The sequence below is a fragment of the Marmota flaviventris genome, chromosome 8 (assembly GCF_047511675.1).
Source record: "Marmota flaviventris isolate mMarFla1 chromosome 8, mMarFla1.hap1, whole genome shotgun sequence".
NCBI lineage: Eukaryota > Metazoa > Chordata > Mammalia > Rodentia > Sciuridae > Marmota > Marmota flaviventris.
In genome coordinates, this window is record NC_092505.1 from 107402554 (window position 1) to 107428088 (window position 25535).

Here is a 25535-nt window from a genome sequence, read left to right on the forward strand (position 1 = left end):
CAAGTCTGAATTTGTGCATGTTGCCATGGTGAGCAGGAAATTAAATTGGGATACAGAGGTGCTATAAATAAGACACCTTTCTCCTTAGGTTCACTCTTGGTGCAATAAGCCCATAGCTGCTGTGCACACAGCGACCAAGCTTCACATACCACACATCCTTCAGACCAAGGTAGCATTGGAAGGACAGGAAGAAGGATGGACAGATTCCACACAGAGAGGGCCACAACCGAGTCCATGTAATTCTTTTATATGTGGCCTAGAGCGATGGTGCTCAGAGCGTGTTGCTGCGTGACGAGTTTGGTACCAAGTCCCCGAGGCCCCAGGCTGACAATCTGAACGGGAGAAAGGTGTTGGCCACGTTGCTCTGGGTCCCGGTGACGATTCCTGAGCATAACAGAGCCTGGCTCTCATCTCTGCCACCTGGAACACGGAGTCCGTGTCTCGTCCCTCACCGAGCTTGCAGGTATGTTGTGAAGACAAACTGGACGGTGGTTGCAGGTTGCGGTCTCGGAGGCCCAGAGCAGAGTGCAGTAAGCGCAGCTCTAGCTGGTACTTTCAGGGTTGGATTTCCCCTACCAGACTCTCTAAAGGGAAATGTAAAGAGGGAAAGGGCACCGCTGGGACCGTGGCAAGTGCTGCCAGGGTGCTGGGGACTAACTCGGGCCAGACCTAAATGGCTTCAATCCCTTCCAAAAATGAGAGTTGATTTCTCTTCTCAGCGGCAGGTGTGAGGATAATGTGAACCTCCCAAGGCTTTCCAGATGGTGTTAGACTCAAACTGCTTTATGTTCTCGCTTAGGTACTGGAACCTCACAAACAAACCTGTACCCTCCAATAGGAAAGTATCAGGGAAGCTTCAAAATAGAGCCTCATCTTGCAGGGAGCTGGCCCCGTCCTGCAGGAACTGTCAGTCTGGTGGGCTCTGGGGGGCTTGCCATGTCAACTAATGACGGCTCCATCTTCTCTCTTTCTTTTTTTTAAATGTCACCCACTGGGCTGTGACATTGGGTTGAAAGACAAGTGTTTTTGTAGTCTCTGCAGTTGGATTGCAGAATCAGAAGAGATGGAGTTGGGAAAGACAGAGGTGGGGGAGGACAGGCCACCGGGCAGCACAGCCCCGATGACAGAGAGAGCGAGCTGTCCTTTCAAACTCAGAGACCTTTCTTACGTTAGGTTTTTGTTATCAGTACAGTACATAAATATCACACTCAGGTTTGTCACACCTCCCCTCGACAGGCCACTACATACCCATAAAGCACCTACCTACCCAGTTGCACATCATGGGTGCTGGGTGGAGTCACTGTGCCTCAGGGGAAAGGAAGGGCAGTTGCTAGGGAGGGTCTTCAATCCTGCCATTTGAGGGGGATTGTTTTGCAGGCCCCGTGGAGCTCTGGTCTTCCCTGGGGAGACTTCGGCTGGGCAGTGTGCCTCAGGTCAATGCTGGGATACTGTGCAGTGTTAGTCGTCTGGTCCACTGGGGTCTTCTGGTTAGCACGTCTCTGAGTACCACCGAGCTTGTCCTGTGGTTAGAAGTTCCACATTCCTGACAGGTGTGACCCACCAAACTGGAGTCGACGGAGGCAGAGCCTGTACACAGGCCCCTGAAGTTCACGATCACAGCGAACTCACAACCTAGAAGCCAGGGGTGAAGTCCCTGCTGGTTGAGCAGGACGGTCACGCCCTCTGAAACCTAGCCGTGATTGACCACTGTCCCAATGTTGGGCCCACACCAGTCCATGTGCGCATGACGTGTTACAGACTGTAGAATACAGAGCTGTGTTTAGAAGGGACTGTGAAAGGGCTGATGGTGAAGTGGAATTTAGGGACTGTCAGGCATATGCTTATCATTGACCGGAAAACAGCCCACGGCAGAGGGGACAGAACTGGGTCTTTGAATGAAGATAGAACTAACCGGGTTTTAACTCTGCTGCGTGCCTGGCTGGTGAGTTTGGGCAACTTCCTGCACGTCCTGCGCTTTGGTCTTCCTCATCTCTAAGGCGAATGACCAAGCTGGGACTTGAAACAACAGTGATTTCAGTTTTGAGTGGAAGTGAGGATTAAAGGAAATCATTGCAGATGGCCCCCCAGGAAGCCAGAACACAGTGGCTGTCCCCAGGATGAATAAATACCGTCATATAGACTTCCCTTAACTGCCACGTGTCGGCAAGGTGGAGAACACACACACACATGCGTATGTGTAGGAAGCTACTTCAACACTACATATGAGTTAGGGATCAGTTTTATCCCAAATAATGAACTGATATGTAAGGAATAAAAAAAAAAACTGCCTGCAGGTAAAACCAACTTTACATGCATGTGCTTAACATGTTTGTAAGATAGCAAACCATCAGCCTATGGTTGCTCTTCAATACCCTGTTTTTGGAACCAAACCCCAACTGCCCACAGATACGACTGGATAACCCTCCTGGAGGACCCGTGGTCTGGCACATCTTGCCCTCGTGCCAGCAGGAAAGCTCCTTTTTTGATCTTGTGCTATGACTTTAAGGTCCTGGCAAGCTTATTCTTTATTATTATTAGAGGGTATTTTAGACTGCAGGTGATTTTCTTTAGAGCAAGATTCAGCAGCTCCATGAGTCTGAGCTGACTTGTGTAGAAAGAAATATGTTCCAGAAAAACCCAGGGCTGGTCTCTGGGCGCTGCTGACTCTCTGGCTGAGTCCTCTCTCCCTCTTCTCAGAGCAACTCAGTAGCTATTTTGCAAACACCTGTTCAATGTTCAGTTAGGATAAGGTCTGAGGCTATTCCCGAGCTTGGTAAATGTTAAAAGGAGCAAAAACCTGGCAGCCTTCTGAAGCTGACAGCAAGCTCAGGTAAGATGCTAGCTTCCGGGTCTTCGCACCGTGGGTTGGGTTCGCACTGTGGGTCACGTTCCCACCGAGAGTTGGGTTTGCCCGTGGGTCAGGCTCGCTCAGCCTAAATGGATTTGAACCCTCCGCCCTGCCCTTCTTGCAGTGATTCTCAACCAGGGCAACTTGAACCCAGGGGACTTTTGAAAATGTTGAAGACATTTCTGGTGGTGACCTGGGCATGGTGCTAGGGGCGAGGACACTGCTAATAGCCCAGGACGCCCCCACCCCCCACCCCAGCAGAGAAGCCTAGTGCTCGGGCATTCCAGTGCTGAGGTCGCGAGGTCCCGCTTAGGAACAGACGACTGACCCTGGCATACATCAGCATCTCCTGTGTCCAGTGTCCTCCAGACCAAAAGAAAGTGTCTTTGGGCAGAAATGACTACAAATTTCATGGGTCCCAGTGCAAAATAAAAATACAGGGGTCCTTATCAAGCAGTTATTGGTAATGCAAGGCCCCGGGGGGCTGCACGAGTCCCGCACTCACGAAGTGGACAGTTTTGGGTTTGCCCCAGGTGTTAGCAGTTTCCAAAGCTCTTCTGGGGAGTCCAGTGTGCAGCCAGGTCCACATCTGTGTCCTGCGGCACTTGTCACCTGTGCCCGTGTGTGGTACAGTGGCTGGTGTGCGTCCACGTATGGCCCAGAATGGCCCCTCTGTTTCTGGACATAGAGCTCCCAGTTAGGAGAGGCTGAGGGTCCTGGCTTCCATGTTACACCTCGTGTCATCTATCAGGAAGTCCTGCATGAGCACATGAAGCTCTCCAGCAGCTTCAGCGTCCGTGACAGCGCTTGCTCTTCACTCAGTTCTCTTGGTTGCAGGGCAGGTGTGTGCAGAACCGGAAACCAGCTCAGAGAGGGTCAGTGCTGGTCCACGGCACATCCCTGAAAGTGGCAGGGCAAGGCCTGCGGTCAAGTCTGCTGATGACCAAGCCAGGATGATTTCCCACACACTGTGGGAGCTTTGTCACCTTTACACCAGGTTCCAAATGTGGTGTATGTGTCCCGTTGGTGGCATGTGGCATGACTGGTGGCACCAGGAATGAATTGATTTATTTATGTATGTGCTTATTTATTTACGGTACTGGGGACTGAACCCAGGGTTGCTCTACCACTAAGCCACATCCCCAGCCCTTTTCATTTTAAATTTTGGTGACAGGGTCTCACTAATTTGCCCAGACTAGTCTCAATCTTGTGATCCTCCTTCCTAAAATATTTGTTTACTTATTTAAATACATATTGGGGGGAGAATGCATCAAGCACGTGGTTTATAATACAGCTGCAGAAAAGGTTAGACCCAAATTATAAAAGTAAGTTGATTTAAAGAAAAAACATCAAGCAACTAACAGCAGAGAATTTGGAAAGACATGACAGAACTCGAGGATTATCTAAGAGTGTTTTGAAAGCTTTGTGATATCGAACAAAATGCTAAATCATTGCTGTCATTTTTGGGTTCCCCTCCCTTGAAACTCAGCCCCATGTAGCCTCCATTTCTCTCCAACCAAATCTTGGCGTATTGCTGGGCTCTGGTAGGTACCAGACGCCAGGAGGCCACAGAGGGTTGAAAGAGAAGAAAAACGTGTGGAATGGGATCTACATATCCCCTATTTCTGGCTTAGCTTTCCTCTCATTGTATTTGTGAGATTTTTAAGGTGAATTCCAAAGTTGTCTGGAAACAATGACTTGGGACTTCATCCCAATGATGAGTCCAGTCTGCCGGGGACGTACTCAAAGTGCAGTGTCACAGGAGCCGTGGGTGCTGCCTGTTGGACGCAGTGAAACGAGAGGCTCTTGGACCAGCGGAGACGTCCCTGTTAGTGTGCAAAGTAGGCTCCAAGTGGACGGAGGCGTGTGGGGAAGAGGAGGGGAAGAAGCGGGTCTGAAGGGACTCGGGGCGGGGTTGGACTAGGTCCTTAGTTTGTCTGTCACTTCTCATCCTCTGTATGGTGGGCCTAGATGACCAACTCAGGAGCTATAAGGGAACCTTCACAGCACACTTGCACCCAAAACATGCCAATTCCGCCAGAGTCGGACACTGTTTTCTTGATGTCACTGGGTGCGGGACCAGATGCTTATTTCATGAACGACAAGGTAACTGGACACTTCGGTGGGGGCAGAGAGGATGAAGTAGTGGACGTCAGGATGCCATGGGCAACCAGGGGAGCTGAAGGGCAGGCAGGTGCTGAGCAGGGGAGAGGGTGGCCTGGAGGACAGGCAGCATTGCACTGAGGCTCCCCTGCTGTCCCAGGACCACCCAGAGAAGGGCCGTGTCATGGAGTTGGCCTGGCCGCTGGGCTTAGGATGGACACGTTAGTGGAGGCATCCCACAGCAGCAGTGATGGGTGGTGGGCGACGGCTCGCCTCCTCCCTGTTGGCGCTGCAGAATCCTGACCCACTCAACTCCTGATGGGCTGCGCCTTTCAGCCCTGCAGCCCTGGAAACAGGGTGGACAGGGTTCCCTAAGTGGGGTCCCTTTCTCCCAGTGTCTCTAGGAAGGCTCTCATTGATGTGTAGAACAGAACGTCCATTTGCATAAGTAAAGGGTAGGGAGGACCCATGGCTGAGGGTGTTTACCTCTGAGAAGGGATCTGTGGCTCCTGGGGACAAGATGGGCTGTCCTCTTATCTGTACACTTCAAACATTGTTTTAAAAAAATGTTTACATGTATTGCGCTGTTACCTGTGCGCTGTGTACACTAAAATGCATAAAGTATCTTACACAAGATTATGTATCCAATACAGGGTTTTATAGTTCCATTTCCACTGTGTAGACTGGTTACAGTCTTTATGTCCAGTATAGACCTGGAGATCTCCATGCCAACACTGAATATCTGTGTGTATCCGTGTGTCCATGGTTCCGTGTGTGTGTGTGTGTGTGTCCATGTGTCCTGTGTGTGTCCTTGTGTGTGTGTGGGGGGGGGGTTAGAAGTATAGAGAAATACAGTATAGGAAGGAAGAGCTCAGAGCTGCCTTGATAGAGAGACTTTAAACATTGTCACACTATTGACGTGCTAGCTGCGAAGCTGAGAATCCGGGGCACCCACCTGTGAGAGTCTGTCATCCTGGGAGGCATCCCGACCCCACTGCAGGTAGCCAACGTCACTGCGGGCCAGGACTCCGTGCAGCAGTTCCTGAGCCTCCCCTTTCTCACAACCGTTGAACACGTTGGGACTTGCTCTTCCAGTGAGAATCATGTTCAGAACAGCCTGGGGGGTTGCATGATTCACAAACACATTTTAGGTGGCAATGAAATAAGGATTTAATTTTTTAGTTTTAAAAATTATTAAAAATAAGCATTTTTACTGAAAAAAATGAAGCCATGCAATACATAATTCTAGATAAACATGTCTTAATCATTTGGCAGAGCTAAAGCCATAGTCCATTGCCTTCACCCCCCCAGCCCCATCTTACCTGGAACCCCCTCTGAACTTACTAACCTCCTCCCTTTACATTTCTTTTAAACTTTCCTTTCTGATGTTAGGGATTCCTGGTGAGTCCTATTAAGACCCTTTCTGATGTTTCTAGAATCACGGGGTCCTGGAGCTTTCAAGGTAACTAGGGAGGATTGAAACAGGAACTGGACAGCAGCACCTGACACAGACTCAGTTCACCATCTTCTCGGGCTCTAGAAGATAACGATGTGATGTCTCTTTGCTGAAGGAGCGAATGAGCTCACTTGGAGAACAAGCCTTCGTCAGATTCTGCAATAGAAGGGCAGAGTCTACCCACGCACCTGCCTGCACAGGAAGCCTCCAGCGCTGGGCTGTAACAGATGCGGGGTGGTTGAGTCCAGGTCCTCCTGAAGCCTGCAGGAGGGGAGAAGCCATCAGCACGTGGCCAGTTGACAGCGGCCCCGGGCAGAGCAGCAGTGATGAGGCCCTGGTCACTGTCCCTCCCGTGCCTTGCACACTCCAACGTCCTCCAGGGAAATCCTAGGCTGGGACTGCAAAGTCGGGGAGCTGTGGGTGCAGATGGGGCGTGTGGCCAGTGGCGGGGGAGAAGGGAACAGACACAGATGTCCCGCGCTGTAGAACCCCTGTGTCGGGCTCTGATTGAATGCTGGGCTCACTAGGGAAGCTGTCTGTGCTGTGTGACAAGGACTACTGGCTCCAGGTGGTGACACATGACCACGCCAGAAAGTGCTGGCCCAAGGCAGGGCTGAACATGCCGTCCCAGTGGAAGCACCAGAGAGGCTGGGGAGTCCATTTCTGGCTGTAGAAGGGCAGGGGTCAGGGCTGGGAGGGATCGGGGCTGGGAGGGGTCCAGGTACAATGCGGCTCCTGCTGTCTCCCAAGGAGCCACCGAGTACTGATATGGGAGTTGTATGTGCCCTTGGGTGAAACTACTCATGGAACTGGAGGTCATGTCCAGCTGTGAATGAACCTGAGGTCAAGGCTGGCCAGTGTCTCTGTGGTACCAGATATAACTCTGGGCAGTGTTTTTAGATGGGGCAGATATGAGCACTTAAGACATTTAATAGTGATGTGTTTATTTTAGTGCTTTATCTTTTATTTATTAGTCTAGGCAGATATTAGTGGATAGAATGTTAATGTTTAGGAACAGGTTAATATTTAAATGGGTGTTAATTTAAATAAAATTGTTAAGCAAATAATAGCACAGACCACAAAAATGTGATAGTGGAAAGTAAAAGACAAGTTTCAAGAACACCACTTCCGGGCTATCAGCCTCCCTCCTGGGCCTCTCCTCTATGACCCAGAAAGCCTCCCTGGTGCCCTGGCAGCGGGCCTCCCCTCGGAACCCACACCCACACTGTCTTCACACCGTGTCGCCCGTCAGGACCCACTTTGCTGCCCCCCCAAGCCTAGCTTTGCCCTTCCTGGGGAGCCTGCAGGAAGTCAGGCTGTGTCTTTTCTTATCTGTGCTGCCCACAGTACCGCGAGCAGGGCTTTGTATGCCACCGAGACAGAGTGGATATCCGAGGGCGTATTTACTGTGGATCTAAATAATAAAACCCATGTCCTCTACTGAGGGTCTCTGCTTGCCCCGCCACACGGCTGAGCCAGCCTCCGGAAGGACATGTCCTCAGAAGAGTGAGCCCTAGGAAACGACGGCGCTCATGGGAGTGCTTTCCATCCCAAGGGCACGGCGATGTGGCTCCGCTTCTGCACCAAACACCTGGGGCACAGCAGCATTTACCTCTGGAACGTCCTGGACAAGATCAGGCTGTAAAGGAACAGGACAATGCCGCGACTCCCTTCCCCTTTGAACTGTTTGGGAAACAAAAGAGAAGCACTTTGGTCCAGGAACACAGCAGTCTTGTGTCCCTGTGGGCATAACGTCCGCTGCTGAGACAGGGCCTCCCGCTCTGGAACTCCACTCTCAGGGGCAGCCTCCCTCCTCAGCCTCCTTCCTGCCGCAGCCAATGGTACCACCAGCCTCCCGGCCCCAAATGCTCTCTTTCCCACCTTTCCAAGGTGACGCTCTTCCAATCCTGCCCAGGCCCTGGGTGCTGTCCAGACTGGCCTGCCTCCCTGCCCTGCCTCTCCTCACTGGCTGCATCCCTCTTTACAGAAACAGAGTCACACAGGCCTCTCTCCTACTACCTACTCCTAAGTATTGACTTCTCTGATCTCCAGTCTTCTTTAGTTTTGTCTGCAATCATAAGAGGAAAAAAGAAAAAGCCAAAAACCTTTCCCTGGATCTGTTGCAAAGGTCAAGTGAATTAATGAATGCACAGTGCCTCTCTTCATCTTGGGTCATTCCAGCTCCATAGAGAGGTCAGTATTTGCCCCTCTTTAAGGCACTTCTCTCTTTTCTGGGCTGCATTACTGTTCGGCTCAGAACTCCTTGAAGATCATTTGTGATCTCTGGGATCATATCCCTCTGCCTAGCCAACGTCCAGGGCCTCTCCTGAGCTGGCCAGTGTCCATCTTCTGCCTGCAGCACGGTTGCTTGTTGGCTGGCTTTCCAGGTGCCCAGGGTTCAGGCCCCCCCTGTAAAGCCGTTGCCTCAAGAAGGGACCTGATGAGACACACGTGCTTCCCCTCTGTGGATTAATTTGCTCACCTTGCTATCTATGACCTGGCAGGGACCAGGACCCTCAGGCAGGAGAACAAATTCCAGCGCTACCAGAGTCAGTCAGGAATTCCAATGACTGTACCACGAGAGTGTGGGAGAAATGGGCAGGGTGGGGCCTGAGGCAAGCTGGAAAGACCCATGTGTTAGCTTTCTGCTGCCACCTCTGCCATGGTGGCTTAAAGCCACATGAATTATGCCCTGGGTCCAGCATGGGTCTCAGTGGCTACAGTCATAGTGACAGCAAGCCTGTGTTCCCCTGGGATGCTATAGAGGAGAGCGGGTTCTTCGCCTCATTGGGCTTCTGAAGCTGTCTCCCTCCTTCCTTTCGAGGAAGCCTACGATGAGTCAGGCCCATCTGGGACCCAGAGAGTCTCCCCATCTCAAGGTCCCTAATCGCGTCTGCACAGTTCCTTTTACCATCTAGGGGACATTCAGGAGGTTTCTGGGGCCTGGAAGTGAGCAGCGCTTGCTTGTCGCAGTTCATCTATCAGGGCGGGCTGCCTCCACCTCTCCACCAACTGAGAATCATATAGGATCAGTGTGGCCAGATTTTCCAGAAAAAAACAAAAAACCCGAGTTCTTCTGTGGGATTTCCTGATGGTTTTTTACATTTGCTGATTCAAAAGTTGGCAGCACAGCCTTGGGCTATCCCAAAGCGTGTGGAATAGGTGTGATCATTTCCTAGGAAGCACTCGCGTGGTTACCTTGTGGTGTCCCCTGTGTATCTATCTGTATCCAAAGTTTAAATCCTACAAACATCAAGGTCATTGGAGTACTATCTACCCCAACCCTAACCCAGAACAAGCTCATCTGAACCCGATTACATCTGCAAAGACCCTATTTTCCAGTAAGATCACATTCCCAGATACTGCGGGTTGGAACTTCAATGTATTTCGGAGGAGACACAATCCAACTGGTGACAGTAGGCCACAGGCCTCCAGATGGAGATCCAGGCCCGTGCACTGGGACAGAGGATGGATAGTAGCGATGGATTTGATTGAGTGAATGGTGGTGGTCACAGTGAGAAGGCAATATGCCTGTCCCCAGGCTCTCCTCACCCAGAAAATGTTGCCAGCCCTTTCCTAGGGGCTGAGGTGACCGCAGCCTGGGTGGGCTCCACACAGGTGGCTGTCCTGCCACACCCACCTGCAGGGCAAAGTCCCCTCTGCTAAGGGCCCTGGGCCAGTCTGCAGAGCTCCAGCTGTGTTCCTCGGATGCCACCCAGGCCACACTTAGGACTCCTGGCAGATGTGGGGACTTGCTGAATGTCCCCCAGGGGTCAGTAGAGGAGGCGAGAGAAACAAAGAATGTCCTTACCAGTTTTTGCTGAAAGGGTCCCTTCTTAAGTGGGTCCTTTGTGTGCGTATAACTCTATCCCCGTCTCCTGTCCTCAACCCGGTATCCCTAAGCTGGCTCCTGGCTCAACATTTCATGTCAAGGGATCAAAGTCGATCATAAGGTTTTCCGGGTTGCATTTTGCCGCTGTAGCAATTACCATAAATTGAACAGCTTAAATCGGGGCTCGGGATGGAGTTTGGTGATAGGGTGCATGCTCAATGCCCCGTACCAAATAAAACAAAATGTGAAATTAAATAAAACCAAATGTTGTGTCATAGCTGCGGAGGTCACTGAAACGGGTCTAAGTGCACTGAAATCACGGTGTCGGCAGGAGAGCACGCCCTCTGGAGACTCCCTTGTCCTGTCCTGGCCCTGGCCTGTCCTCCTGGACACCCGTGCACATGCCTTGGCTGGGGCCCCACTTGCACGTTCAGCGAGGGCGACGCTCTTCTCAGCACCTTGCGGACTTCCTATCCCATGTGAGGACCCTGTGGCTGCCTGGGCCCACTTGGGTCATCCAGAATGACCCCTCTATCTTAAAGCCATCAGACCAGCCGCGGTCACTCTCCTCTGTCATGTAATGTGCATATTCACAGGCTCTGGGGGCAGGGGGTGGACACCTTTCTGGGGACCATCCTGCCAATCACACAAGTGAACAGCAGGCCCATGAGAAGGGGGGCAGGTGGGCCTGGGCAGCTGGTCATCCAGACCATAGAGCTATAAGCCACTCGTGGCCATAGCTCCCCGTGTTGGCCTCCTCAGCCTTCCAGGGAATGGAGACCACAGTCCCCTCTCCACTCACCCCCACAGGCCTCGGGGTCCATTGCTGTTCTGCTGACTCCCTGCTTCCCGCACACGGTAGGTCTCTGATTCTTCAGGTAATTGGCTTTCGTTTCTTTCTCTGCGGAGTCTTTGAGAGGCCCTTTCCCTCTCCTCCTGCTGCCTCCTGGTCTGTGCTCCCGCCCTCCCCGGGGTGGGGGCTGTGGGAAGAGGTGAGGGGCCACCTTAAGGCCAGTCATTTACCCGAGGCAGTGTAGATAAGGGCCTTCCCTAGTTTTCTACCATTTCTGTTTTTACCCATCGGATTAGGAAAGACTGAACAAAAGACATCCTGGCCCGTGCCCTCAACATTACTGTGCTCTGGGTTGATTAGCCAAGGAAAGGGGCCGTAGTGAGCGGGTCTCCGTCTGATCTGACCTCTTTCTAGGTTGTGGGGAGGGAGAAACAGGCTTCTTCCACTCATCCCACCCTTTCCCAGCCCTCGGAATGACCTGGTTTTCTTAACGAGCATCATTAGCAACGTGCCTCGGAAGAGAAAGAGGATCTCTGTAGGGTGGTCCAAGGCAAAGGCACCACCGCAGCCCTCAGACACTTACACTCTCCAAGTGATCACTGATGAATTTCTCAGCCGCTTCCTTCTCTGAAAATTCAAACAGCTGAAGCTACAAATCAGGAATAGGAGATAACAATGAGGAAGAGGAAGGTGCCTCCAAGGGACGCCAATTCTCTATCATTTCCTCGAGGGAGATCTTTGTTTCGTAGCGAGATCACATTGCCATATGGACATGTTCTTACACAAGGCCACGAGACACACCCGGGGATGGGTGGCCACCGCCGTCGCCCTCGGAGTGCTCAGTTTTAAGCCCACGTGATTTTCGAGCAGTAAGACAATAAAGAGATTTTCCCCCATAGGAAGGATTCAGCTATCTTTAGGATGATGGATATGGACATTCAGGGATGGTGATTTTGAATTATCTGGAAGGAAATTCTCTTTGGGACCCTCCACTTTCGCCGCTTGGGTCATTATAGCTCTGGGCACTCTCCTCTTTGGGGTGCCTCTTGCCACAGCAGGCATGTCCAGGGGCATCGAAGGTCTCCATTTGGTCTCCATGGACGCCCTGCGCGTGGTGGGACTGCACTTACCCTCTCGGTGAAGTTGTCCCTAGAGTAGTCAGGAGTCCAATCAACATAGGTGTCCTCGGTAACCAGGCAGACAACGGCCTTCTGAGCGGCTCCTGAGACCCACAGAATGTCAGTCAGCACGGTGGCCAGGGCTCGCTCCTGCTGCTGCCTGCTCAGGTCCTGTAAACTGCAGGAGGGGGAGGGAACAGGCACAGGGAACAGCGCCTTGCTATGTGTGAGGTCCCCAGGGTCATGCCCCCTCTGCACACAGCAGCATCGCCTGGGCTCCTTCACCAGCCTGCTCCCGAGCTGTGGCTGCAACTGGAGTCCTCACAGCAGGGTCTGGTTTCTCTAGGGATCTCAGCCAGTCCACCTCCTGTGTCTCACCCAGTAGGGCCTTTGCTGTCCTCTGTCCTGAGCGACAGCAGGGGTCAGCCTCAACACTTCAGCCCACTGACTGGCCTTTTTCAAGTGCAACGCCCATAACCTCTCTTTTGCAAAGCCTCTTCCAGGACTGGCCAGCCTGGACCTGCTCTCCACTTTCATCTGTCCCATCCTAGCGGCATAGGAGGTCTCCCCCAGATGGGCCTGCACTCGCTGTATTCCTGCACTAAGCACTTCCTGTATGTCACCTTGTCTGGTCGCCTAAGCCTCTAGGGCACATACCACTGCTGCTCCCACAAAAAGGCACAGAGAGGTTAAGTAACTCGCTGCTGTTCCCTCATCTTTAAAGTGGGGGAGCAATGACTTGAATTCAGGCTGTTGGGGTCCTGAGTCCCTGCTTCTCACTGTTCCACTGAGCTGAGTGCCCTTGAGGACACACCTTCCCAGGAAATGGGAGCCAATCTTCTATGAGACGTCACTCTGCTTACTTTCTACATGTGTGACATTGACAGGTGTGGCCTATACAGAGGGACACACGGCCGTGGCTACAGTGAGCTCGATGATAATTTACACAATCCTTCTAGCTCTGTGGCAAGGCACAGATTTATGACAAGGAGTCTGAGGGCCCAAAACTCTAGCACAGAGCGGAATGAGAAGAGGACAAAGTGTTATGAGGTAAGGGGGAGGGCAGAGAGAGGCTTGCGCAGGGGGCAGAAGCTCCCTGGAAAGTGACCCTTCACAGTTGTTCAGTTTACCACAGACTCAGTGCTGTGCTAAGTGCTTTACGTCATGTAGCAACTGTGTGTGTGTATGTGTGCATGTGTGCATGCCTGTGTGCTGTGTGTGCATGTCTATGTGCATGTGTGCATGTGTATGTGTGCGTGTATGCATGTGTGTGCGCACATTCATACACACACAGCTCAGTGTGCACATGTGTGTACATGTCTGTGTGTGTGCATGCGCACATATGTGTTCATGTTTGCATATATGCATGTGTATATGTGTGTGCATGCTGTGTGTCTGCATATGTGCACGTACACATGTGTGCATGTGCATATGTATGCATGTGTGTGCATGTATGTGCCTGTGTGCATGTGCACGCTGTGTGTTTGTATGTGTGTGCATGTGTGTGCTGTGTGCATGTCTGCATGTGTGTGCGTGTGTTCACGCGTGTGTACCCATGTGTGTGTGGTGTGCATGTGTGTGCATGTGAGCATGTGTGTGTACACATGTGTATACATGTGTGCTGTGTGCATGGCTGCATGTGTGCATATGTGCATGTGTTCATGCATGTGTACACGTATGTGTGTGTTCATGTGCCCACATGCCCCATCTTCACTCCCTGGGTCCCCCCATTTGGCACTGGGTGCATTCCCCAGACACTTCGGGTCCTACTCTAGTGGCTTCCACTTTTCATCCTCCTCCAAAGGATTGGAGCCGCCTGGTCCACAGGTGACTGGGAGGGGTGCCCATCCCTGTGGCTGGCTGGGAGCCAGGGCTGGCTGGGCAGGAGGCGCCCCCTCCCTTATCTGAAGGTGGGGCAGGCTGCGTTTGTGCCCAAGCTCCCCCGGCTTCGGCCGGTCTCCCTGAGAGCCACGCTCTTCCTCAGCTGCTCCTCTCTTGCCTGTTTCTCCTGCTCTCTCACGGGGCTCTCTGGAGGGCACACCCAGAATAAATCACCGACATAAAAATCCCCACTGTGTGCCGTGCTTCTGCGGGAGGGACCTGGCAATCCGTGACCTTAGAATACATTATATATTTTGTTCCTGGTGGGGATGACTCATCTAGCCCGAGGGCAGATATTTGCCTTTTACTGATTTCCATTTCCTCTGATACACAGCACAGGGCTCTCTGCACATGATGGGGGGCGGTTGTTAACCTCTAAGAATAACGTCAGTTTGAACAAGTTTTGAGCTGATTTTAGTAAATAGGAACTATTTTAGTAAATAGTAATCACGGTCCCTTGTCAGACTGGTAAAGTAGGAGGATGGAGCCTTCATTCACCAGGTTTGAACCACCTCCGTGGTTCCCCCTAGAATTGTTAAGATTACGGCTTCCCATCAAGTATGGACAGGTGAGCTCACCTGAGACCTGGGGCATAATTTTGCCTGACAGGGTGGTCCGCAGTGGAGCATGAAACCTGTCAACCTCATTCCTGCCGCTGGACATTGAAGGGACGGCAGGAGGCCCCCCATCCCAGGGCTGCAGCCCAGCCCCTCTGGGGGAGCTGATCACGTCTGCCTTCTGCTTTAGGAGCACAAGTCCTTCCTGAGGCCACCCGCCCTGTCCAGTATGCTTATTTAGCGTATTAAGGTCTCCATGAAGCTGGTCACTGTTCCGCACTGCTCACAGTGCTCTTACCTGCGAAGGTGGCAGTCTCTGTCCTTCCTGGTAAACAAGAGATGTTTGATGATGGACCCTTGTACAGCCATCTGAATGCTCCGGGGGCCTCCCTGGGACGGGGAGGGTGAGCAGTGAGGGCGAAGTTGTGCGATGGGCTCTACCACTGCAGCAGAACCATGGGATGGCAAAGAGCCCCTGGGAGTGGACCTGGTTCTCCATCCTGTTCTGCATCCCACCCCCTCCTGGTACCCCAGGGCTTCATGAAGGGACACTGCTCTGTCCCCGTGCACCCCTGCCCTTTGCTGTAGCAGGGTACCGTGGCCGGCTAGAATCTGCAATGACTTGTAGAGCCCCCAGACAGGTTCCTGGGAACCTGTTGCCCCCCATCCTCCCAACACTCTGCCCCTGCTTCTAGTCAGACTTGCAGACTCGGAGCAGGCACACAACTAGCTGGCCAGGCCTGGGAACGTGGGTGTGCCTGTGACCACACAGGAATTGTTGAGACTTCAAACAAGCCAGAGGGAAGTTTGTAGATTTCCCTCTGCTTCTGAATCTTCAGGGATGCTTAGAATTTGGGAAGAAGAGACAGGAGAACAAGGAGGTGGGGACTCTATCATAACTAGGCAGTATGTGGTGAGGTTGAAGTCTTTTATCATTTGAGGTTACATTTCAAATTGTGCACGTGTGGTTGTGATGAAAACATGGTTCATGCCCACACAGAGGGAAGGAGAGAGACTAGGGATCTAACAAGACCACCATCTGGCTGTTACCTTTGCCACTTCCAAAGCAAACGCGAGGTCAGAGAAAGGACTGTGGAACTTGAAATAGGCCTTGTTCCAGTCATAGCTGAAGATGTGGACGGTGTTTCCAAAGAGGCTCTGCCGCAGCTTCTGAAAGGAGAGGAAGTAAACTATCAGCCAAAGAGAGTCCTCCATACACCCTCCTGCCCACAGTCCATGACCAGGTCTCCAGGCACCAAGTGGGGGCAGCACGTTCATATCAGGGTCCACTCAGCATGTCCGACACGCCGTGTCCCTGGTCTCATGTCCCCTCCTGGTCATGTCCCTCAGAGTCCGCCACGTGCTGCTGCTCTGTTCCTGGCCTCTAGCCCCTCTGGCCCTGACTATAACATCTGCTTCTCCTGCCTCTGGGGTTTTCTCTCTTGATCCAGGGGGGAAAAATAAGGACAGGATGGGACCTCATGTTTGTGGCCTCAGCACAGTAGTGACTCCAGTGAAGTGAACAAGCATTCCTGCTGGGATCTCTGAAGTTGTCCTGGGTGCGCAAACCGCACACTGAGATCTGAGAGGGTCTTTTAGATCTTCCCAGAAAAGTAGGAACAAGTCTTTATCAATGAAACTCATGGAAAATAAAAAAGACAGGGTGGGGGTCCATTCACAGCTGAAGACTTACTCATCTTTAACAGGTACGAGCTACTGTGGAGTGCGGGCAGGTCAAAGTCTGACACCCAAAGTGCTGTACAGGACAGAACCCTGAGACAGAGGGACAGAGACCTTAGGCTGAGTTGCCCAGGAAGGCTTCAGGGAGGAGATGTTATTTGAACTAGGCTGGTGAACAGCCCCTGTCACCTGTTGAGACTTCCCCATGCCAAACCTGGGCTAAGTCCTTTACACTCATTGCATTCACTTGATTCTGTGAAGTAGCTGTGGTACAAGCCTCCTCCCACCAGGCAAGGGAAGCACCTGGCCTCAGGCAGCCCTAGGTGGAAACAGCAGGGGGTCCCACGGTGTCCCACGTCTTTCCCACCATGGTCCTAAATGGGCTGACTTTGTGTTTTCTACCATTTTTGTGTGCCAACTACTCCTTAATCAACATCTTTAATTAGGTTGGTGACTTCTTGTGATTTAGAAACCTTATTTTGAAAGGACACTTGATACCGCTTCCTTACATGGAAGTCAAGCTCTCTTGCCATCCATAAGGAACCCAGTGGAAATCAAGCAACTTTATCGATCACAGCAAGAAACCTCTGCTGTGAAAGCTCTGGCCCTCATCACCACTGGGAAGGGAGTGAGAAGGTAAAGGGGTGCAGCCAGGACTGCCCTTTACCCAGTCTTTCCCCTGGTCTGCCCGAGTGCGCAAGGGAGGACACCCTCCCCGGAAACCAAAATCATCTGAGATGCGTTACGTATGTTACATCCCTAAAAGTGCACGTTCCAGCAGAGGCACAGGTCCCCACACTGAGACAGACCATGCAGAAGCCTGAAGCAGGGGGATGGGAAGAGGCTCTGCAGACATTCAGGCAAGTGCCCTGGGCCTCCTGGATGGGGAATGAGAAGTTCAGGGTGACTAGGAACTTGTGGGGGTGGGGTAGGGACAGCTGAGTGGACACTGAGAATGGAAAGTCCCTGTAGCCATACCCTAAAGCCAGTTGAAGAGTGTGAACAAATGGAGCCCAGAGCCCAGGTGGTCCAAGCCGTGCCACCTTCCCAGCAGAGCCCGAGAGCAGCTCTGATTGCTTCTCAAAAGGGGAAACACAGAAACATGCATCTAGAACACTCTTCCCGAGCCAGGCCCAGGTTGGTTTCATGGCTGCAGGTTTCTTCCTGATCATTTTTGCTCCCAGCTCAAAAGAAAAGGTGGTCTCTCCAGAGAAATCAAGGCAGGCGCATCTCAGTGTGAAGAGGACCTGGTCGTGCGCTTGCAGAAAACCTACGCAGCGGTCTTGGGCCCAGGGTGTTGGAGGAGAGGCTCTGGGAGGAGAGACGCAGCGTGTACGGTGGCTGGAGAGGGCCACCAGCCTCCAATGCCCCAGGGAGGGCCTCGAAGATGACAGGAGGGTTTCCCTGACATGATGATGGAACAGCTCGGGAGGACCTCCAAGGGCCGAGAAGCCCATCTCTGTTTCTTACTGGCCCCAGGAACGTGGGGAAATTGCCAAACCTTCCTTCCTTGCTAATTCAGAAGTGGGGACTCCTTCTTGGTCCACATCATGGCTAGGACTGAAGGAGGAATATGGAAAAGGGCTTTGGAAACCCAAGTGCTGAGTGAATGTAAGCGTCGTTGCCTTCGTGAAAACACAGCCTGTCTCTGCGGGGACATCTTGTGCGGTGTGGAAGAAAGTCCCAACACAGATGGAGAAAGACCAGAGATTGGCAGGAAGCAGGGAGGAGAAACCATGCTAAGTGTGAAAGATTAAGACTGTTGAGACTGGAAGCCTGAGAACTCGGATCCAATTTGAAAATTCCTGCAAGCCGTCCAGACTCCTTGTTCTGCTGCCAGCTGCCGCCTTCCACTCAGCTCCGCCCGCCCGCTGCACCTCTGGGAGGCTCCCCAGCCAGGCCACCAGAGGCAAGAGCGAGCCCTCTCACCGCAGGACATTGTTCCACATCATACAAGAAGATCGCCCTACGCAGGTTTGATGGCAGGCCTGTCTGCTGCCCGGGAACAGGAGGCACGTGGTGACTGCCTGTAAGTGACTGGAGCAATCACTGCAGCTTAACACGTCCAGGGACAGTTCACGGTTCCTCCTTTGCGCTTTGTGACACATTCCCCTCTCCTGGCTCTGCCTTCCATGTCACTGTCATGATGACCACGATTGGCATCAACAACACACACACAGAAGATGGGTCCCGAGTCATTCTTCCCAAGAGGTTGAACTTCCTACCCTGACAGTCTTGTCCCTCGTCCCTGGGGTGAGAGTTTCCCACAGCCACCTGTCCCCATCCAGTCCCAACTTGAGTTAGAATAACCCTCGTTGAGGCTTCTTCCCTAGATTTCTCTTTGCCTCATGAATTTGGGACTGCCATGGAATCCGAGATTCTGGAATTCCCGAGTCCTAAGCCAGTCATGCGCTGGGCCATCTGATTGTGTGGTGGAGTCCTGGCTGTCACATTTGTTGTAGCTTCTCAGATTCCAGCATCACCCCTGGAATGTGGAGGGCTGGACGTAAGAATTCGTTGAATGAAAGCATCTCATTTTGCCCTTTCATGTTACAGCTCCAGGACTGGAGGCCCAGAGCAGCGAGTGGCATGCAAGGTCACATCCTCAGAGAGGGCAGGTCTCTGGTGCAGACCAGCAGGATCCCAGTGCCAGGCAGGTGGCACTCTCCAACCAGGATGGTCAGCCGGAGGGAAGTTTAACACGACACCCTCCCCAAGGCTGGGCTGGGTGTGGGGACACCACCGTGCTAATACAGTTTCCTAGCAGCAGTTGGGAGTCATCGTGACCTCTAGACCTAAAGGAGCGTGGGGACAGGAAACAGGAAGGGACTTCCAGGAGAGCAGAGGGACTAAGCCAGCACTAGGCAACCTGGCTCCCTTCCCCACCTGCCCTCAGTCTCCCTGCAGGACTCCCCAGTCTGACCTCAACAGGAGGTCAGAGGAGGAGGGTGCTGCATTGATGGAGAGGACAGGTTAGCCTCCTGGGCTAAGGCAGGTGGAAAGTGCAAGAAGAGCCCCTGTCCTGTATTGATTGATTACCACCCTCTGAGGTCCACTTGGGAGCCAGGTGTCATGTGTAGGGCACCAGGCTCTGTCTCACTGCCCGCTAAGCCACCCCTGCCTGACCTCCTTCTATGACAGCTCTGTTCATATGGTCTCCCAGAGCCATCTTTGGGCATCTTGGTGATACATTTTTACCACGATACTGCCACGGGCTGGTGCTGCAGCTCATGAGGGGTCTGGTCCTTGGTTGCCAATAAGAGTCTGAGGGAAGAAATCCCAGGCTGGGTCTCTAAGAAGGGCTGGGGATGGAGGAGGCTGGGGAAGGGCTTCTGGTGGGGCAGACGCATCCTCTCCATGATCTCACAGGGCCAGCAGCCTTGGCCAGAGCTCCTTCCACCAGCAGGTTGAGGGACAGAAGGAAGCTGCCCAGCTCAGGAGGACAACCCAAGGCAGGAGGTAGGAGCCATGAGGCCAGTGCAGGCACAGGGCCCACTGATGCAGCCTCGGCATCTGAGCGGGTCCCGGTGGCCACTGTGTGCCAGGGTCAGGTGTCCCAGGCCCCCCTACTCCCCACGGAGAAGGGCAGGAGGACAAAGGGCTCCCCTGGGCCAGCAGGACCCAATAGCTCTGTAACTTGCCAGGTGACTGTGCTGTTGAAATGTGGAGCAGAATCAGCCAAGCTTCCAAACCCGCCCGGGACAAACATTCAGAACCCCAAGCTCATCATCTGGGAGTCCAGGGCGTGTTTAATTAATGCTGCTGCTATTTAAAGGACATACTATCATCTGGCCCACGTGATGGGAATAAGTCCAAATTCATTTTTTTTAAAAAAGATCAATTATCTCTACTTCTGGGACATCCCCCTGATTAAGGCTGCAGTGGTCTGGATCTTGTCTCCCCGTCTTTTGCAAAGGGAGAGAATCACCTTGGAAAAGCCACTGGGGAGGTCTCCAGGCACCTCTCTGTGTGTGTTTGTTGGTAAGTGGGAGCATCCAGAGTAGGTCTGCTCTCCTATGGAGAGAAAAGACTTCACAAACATCTGTGAGTGCTTTTCTATTTTTAAGATTTGTGTGTTTTTAAAAATAGAGAGTACATTTGCATGGTTCAAATTCCAGAGTCCAGAACGTACGTTGTGAACACACTCCCTCCTATCCCTGTCTCCCGTACCCTCTGAGCCCCTGTGGTATTTGATGAAATCTTCTGGGATTCATTTTTTTTTAATACACAGGCAAATACCAAATAGAATCATAGTTTTTCTTTTTTCATATAAAAGGTAGCCTATTTTTCAGAGGTGTATTACTTTTTAAATGATATTCTCCATAAGAAATCTGTGCATAAACAAAGAATATATTTTTATGAAAGATTTTTCATTGAAACATTATCAAGTAAAATGCACATAAGAGCTGATTATCCCTCACTGAAAATGCCTGGGTAGAGCAGAGGGAGGATTCAGGGGGAGGGAGGAGGAGAGGGAAGGTGGACATGCTGGGGAGTGAAATTGATCAAATCATGTTATGTGCGTTACGACGAGTATGTCACAATGAATCCAATATTGTCTATAATTGTAATGCACCAATAAGTTTTTAAAAAAGAAGATGCCTGGGGCTGGAAATGTTTTGGGTTTTTGGATTCTGGAATATTTGAGCATACATAGTAAGACCCTCTGGGAATGGGTCCCAAGTTTGGACATGAAATTCACTTATAGTTCAGATGGGCCTTGTACCCACAGCCCAAAGGTAATTTTATATGATATTTTTAATGTACCTGCATTTTGACTGTGACTCATCATAGGAAGTGACGGGTAGAATTGTCCACCTGTCACGTCAAGTTCTTGAAAAGTTTTGGATTTCGGAGCATTTTGGATTTCTGGTTTGGGGTTTATACTTGCTCTGACCTCTGGGCTGCACCATGTGGGCAGCAGGCCCACCAAGGACTGGGCGCTGACAGGACTTAGTGTCACTATCTTCATTGCTGAAAGGAGGGTACAAGACACATATCTTCCTACCAGGGGCATCAAGGCCAATGAGCACAGCGCAGCCTCTCAGAGAGCCCCTGTCTGCCTGTCTCCCCTGCCAGCCGGAGAGGAAGGCAGATGGAGGCAGCGTGTTCACAGGAGAAAGGGAGCGAGGCCCAGCACATCTGTACAGAAGTGTGGCAGTGGAGAGCGGCTCAGGAAGCCTGAGAGGTCACACAATCCCAAGGAGTTCAGGGGCTCTGGTCCCCATGTGTATCTGGGGAGCTTCAGGAAAGGCTATACTGAAAGGCTGCACTTGGGGTCACTCACCCATAGCTCCAACAGCAGCCAGAGGCCCTACCTGAGGCTCTGTGTGGTTTCTCTGAGGGTTTGGCCCCACCCACTCCTCTCAGCGGGTCCCTGTGTGCAGCACACAGAATGCCCGACTTCACATACATGGTGGCCTGGTGCAGGGCAGATGCTGCCAGTCTTTGCCCAGATCTGGGCTAGTCCTGGGGCATCTCTGCAGGTGTGCCAGGTGTGTGGGAGCATGCTCTTGGGAAGGAAGTGCCTCTTCCAACACTTTTTCTTAGGGCCCCAAAGAAAGGTCCCTGCCTGAGGCTCTAGAGTGTCATGGGTGTTTGAGGGGTGGTGCCAACCTGGGTGGCTTGTCCTGGGAAGCCTGAGCTCCATTACAACTTAAAGCACCATGTTGGAGAGCAACCCAACTGGAGGGACTCTTACCTGCCTGGTATTTCTGCTTTGACCTGCCCCTGCCCTCACTTCCCATTTCCAATTGTGTCTTTTCAACCACGACAGCTGCTCCTTTGGACATCTGCCAAGACATCACCTCCAACTCGGCCTATGTGACCCCTGAGATATCTCTAGGTTCACCTCCTGGCTACTTCTCTGCATCAGCCTCATCTTCATCCTGATCCAGACTCGAATCAAACAAACAGTCCCTGGGACCAATATTCCAGATCCATTTGGATCCTCAAATGCCAGGTTCTTTTTTAATCTATATATTAATCAACAGTCCCAAGTAAGAAGCCCTTCCTGAGATCAGCTCCTGTCGCAGGACTGAGCCCCCTCCTGCCCCCACGCCTGCAGGGTCCTCTCCTATGACTCTTCTTTGCCCCGAGACTCATGCATTCCCAGTTCTCCGTGGTCTGCCTGCTTCTTAGAGGACCGACCCAGTCTACCTTCCAGAGAGAACATTTGAATGCAACTCCCTGTCTCGAATTTAACTGTCATTTTGAGGGAGTCAGTAAAGAGAGACTTTCAGAATTCATGAGGAAATGGCTACTGTCGCCCGTGTCCTTGGGAAATGCCATCAATAAGTCATTTAAGTTCTATTCTCCTTTCACCAATCCCAGCCATCTGTAGTCTGATCTTCAACAACACTCTCCCGAGAGCGGGTAAGATTCCCAGTCTGGTTCTGCCAAGACCGGGTCCTGTTTCATGTTTAATTGACCAGCTATACTTACTGTGGCCACCGTCAGGGAGATAGGAGAGCCGCCCAATTTTGAGGAGATGACGGAGGGCCTGGGAATAGGACAAAGGCCCCTGGGTGGCCAACGTCCCTGTCCTCTGGGCTGAGTTGTTCCTGTCCCATCTCCAGTTCCATCAGCAGACGCAGCATTCCCCTCATGGTTCTGTATAAAATGCCAGCCGCCCAAAAGAGACAAAGCAAACAGAATAAAGATGAAAGACAGGATAACCTGTTCCACGTCTTCTCTTTCTCTTTGAAATATCAGTGTTCAGAAAATGCTGTCTCACTTTTAAAGATGCCTGAAATTTGTAATAAATAGCGATAAAAGAGATGGAAATATTTTTTAAAAATCCCAGGGTCTGGGTCAAAGGAGTTTCTTGTAAGTTTTATGAGACCCAGAGAGGTGAAATGTAACTATGGAAACATAATTAATGCTATCGAGGCCTTGACTTGAAATTATGTTTAGAGAAGAATGTAAATGTCACCGTTGCTTGTTTGGAAAAGATAGCGTCTTAGGAACGTGGGCTGCTTTTTTTCTGTCCGTGGGGCACCCCCATCATAATGCTTATTGGCCAATAAGTGAATCGAGTTTCCTCTGTTCAGTTCTTTCCGATTCCTATTGTCCCATAAGGGAGTGTAATAATTTTCTTCTTTAAATGCCCACCCCCACCTTTTAAAAAAATCTCTTTTAACTTTTCTTGACTGATTCGCTGGCATTTCAGCACAAGTTAGCCTCCACGCTTCCTCTGATTTATTCAACATGGGTACTAACACCGTGAAAGGAACTTCCCCATTGGAGCTGAAATGTGAAGGACACGGCCTTCTTCGTTTTTCTGTATTCCTAGAGGCAAAGATGCTTTCTTATCTCAGAACCGCAGCATCTGAGGCACAGGCTACTGATGGGAGAAGATGCATTTTGTAAATCAAATGGAAAATCTTTACATTTGTGCCAGTGGGGTTTCCCCGCCCTGTGTAGAGCATAACTTGACACTTATTTACTTTTTCCTTTCAGAGATTGTTTTATCTTTTGAATGTTTTATCCCCCCAAAATGTAGCTATCTCCATTTAATACTTTCAGGACGAAAATAGAAGTATTATCTCCCAGATTCTAATTTAGACTATGGTTAAGAAGGCTTTAGCACAAATAAGGCTTTTGATCACAGGTTACTTGAAGCAAGATGCTTTAGCATTACAGTTAAAATTTTAATAATCCAATTGCTTGATCATATGTATTAGTGCTAGGAAAATCACCTAAATATTTTATGCTGTGTTGGCTCAGAAATTGATGTACTGCCTGCAGTACAAAGTCCATTACCTCTCAACCTCTGCAGGTTACGTGAGGTACAAACATCTTTCATCTTATACTGAGTAAGAGATTTTAATATACTGATTACAAAACACCTTTTTTTTAACACCTGAATTCAGTCATCTCTCCCTTATTTGAAAATGGTAAAGGAAAGCAGTTTGTCAGATGCTGAATAAAGATGATAACTATTTTCAAAATTACTTTTCTTCAGGGACATTGACGCGCTGGTTTGTCAGATTCTAGTGTTATTTCACAAGTGTAGGAACTTCAAATTCTATTACTTTTTTTCTAAAATAATAACCATATGGTGCTCTTAATGATGAAAAGTAGCTCTTAAAAGTAAGAAGACATTTCTGAAGGGAGAAAGCACCAGATAAAATCTTCACAGGCTTTCTAGTCTCTCCAGCTTTCACGCATTAAATGCTAGTGCCTGAGTGACATTATGTGCATTGAATAAATGCAGATTGTGCTGTTAATGTGATTGTTTGAAGAAGCTACTAGAGGAAAACACATTGGCCCGGGGAAAGTAATTACCTGCGGAGTTGCATTATTGGTTCCCAACCTATAAGCGAAGGAGAAAACATGGAGTAAATTACCCACTGCATCCGAAGCTCACATTCTCGAACCTCCCCAAGCCCCAGCCTCGCTGGGGAAGTCTTTGTCGCAGCTCCCCAGCAAGCATTCCAAACGTGCATCTCTAATGGAAACTCCTCATGCAGCAAGCATCAGAGTTGATTACTTAACACCCCTAGCCACTCTGTCTCTGGAGAAACGGGAGAACAACACCTCTTACCTGTGATAACTAAAGATTTCCCTCCATTTATCAAGAAATACAATCTTCCTAGTTATTTCCTCTAAATCCAGCTCTGGAGGGCTTTGCTTCCCACTGGAGACCTCCATATTCGTTTGGGTAACGTGAAGAAGTGGAAGCAGGAGTTGTTTAGACGGGAGGGAGGTGGGTCTGGAGCAGAAGGCCGGATGGTGGGGATGTCCCTGCTTTGGCCAGCACAGAGAGCACACCTGCTGCTCAGGGCTCATGAAACCCCTGCTGTCAGATCCTGATGAAACTTTCATTGGAGGTCAAACGAGGTGTGTTTGTGCACTGTTTGGGTGCCATGAATGTTTAATCCAGGACACAGATTTATAAATGAAGGGATTCCAATTACTTACTGTCTCAAAGCACCTGAGACAATTTAGTTGATGAGAGATGCCTTGTGGTGGAATGTGATAGCTCCTTATGCTGGAGGTCTCCTTGGAAGAGTCTGTGGGACAGAAATACAATGCCAAAGGGAGAGAAAGCCACCCTGCTCGCCCCCAAAGCTTTATCACCTACCGTGGTGTACTCCATAAGCCAAGGAAGATACCAGCTTTCACATGGTTGAAGAAGGAACTAGTTTTCTCTGTCCCGGGAGAAATCTAAAGGTCATCATCTTCTATTGGCTGAAAGAATTGTAGCTGCAGTAACTGGCACAACAAGGAATATTGATGGCCGCGGTGGTTAATTTTGCTTGT

General features: G+C 50.9%; 1 protein-coding gene across 1 annotated transcript in view; it reads right to left on the minus strand.

Annotated features, from left to right (window-relative positions):
* The window catches only part of Mindy4b (MINDY family member 4B), a 28688-nt gene extending 3765 nt beyond the window's left edge, over positions 1–24923 (minus strand). The window contains exons 1-10 of the mRNA XM_027933680.2: positions 24817–24923; positions 24558–24585; positions 22713–22880; positions 15639–15758; positions 14887–14978; positions 12163–12328; positions 11616–11681; positions 8020–8090; positions 6596–6668; positions 5907–6068 (exon numbers count right to left, since the gene is read on the minus strand). Of these exons, the coding sequence (XP_027789481.2) occupies positions 5907–6068; positions 6596–6668; positions 8020–8090; positions 11616–11681; positions 12163–12328; positions 14887–14978; positions 15639–15758; positions 22713–22880; positions 24558–24585; positions 24817–24923 (1053 nt within the window). The remainder of the gene's footprint in view (positions 1–5906; positions 6069–6595; positions 6669–8019; positions 8091–11615; positions 11682–12162; positions 12329–14886; positions 14979–15638; positions 15759–22712; positions 22881–24557; positions 24586–24816) is intronic.
* Between the last annotated feature and the right edge of the window lie 612 nt (positions 24924–25535).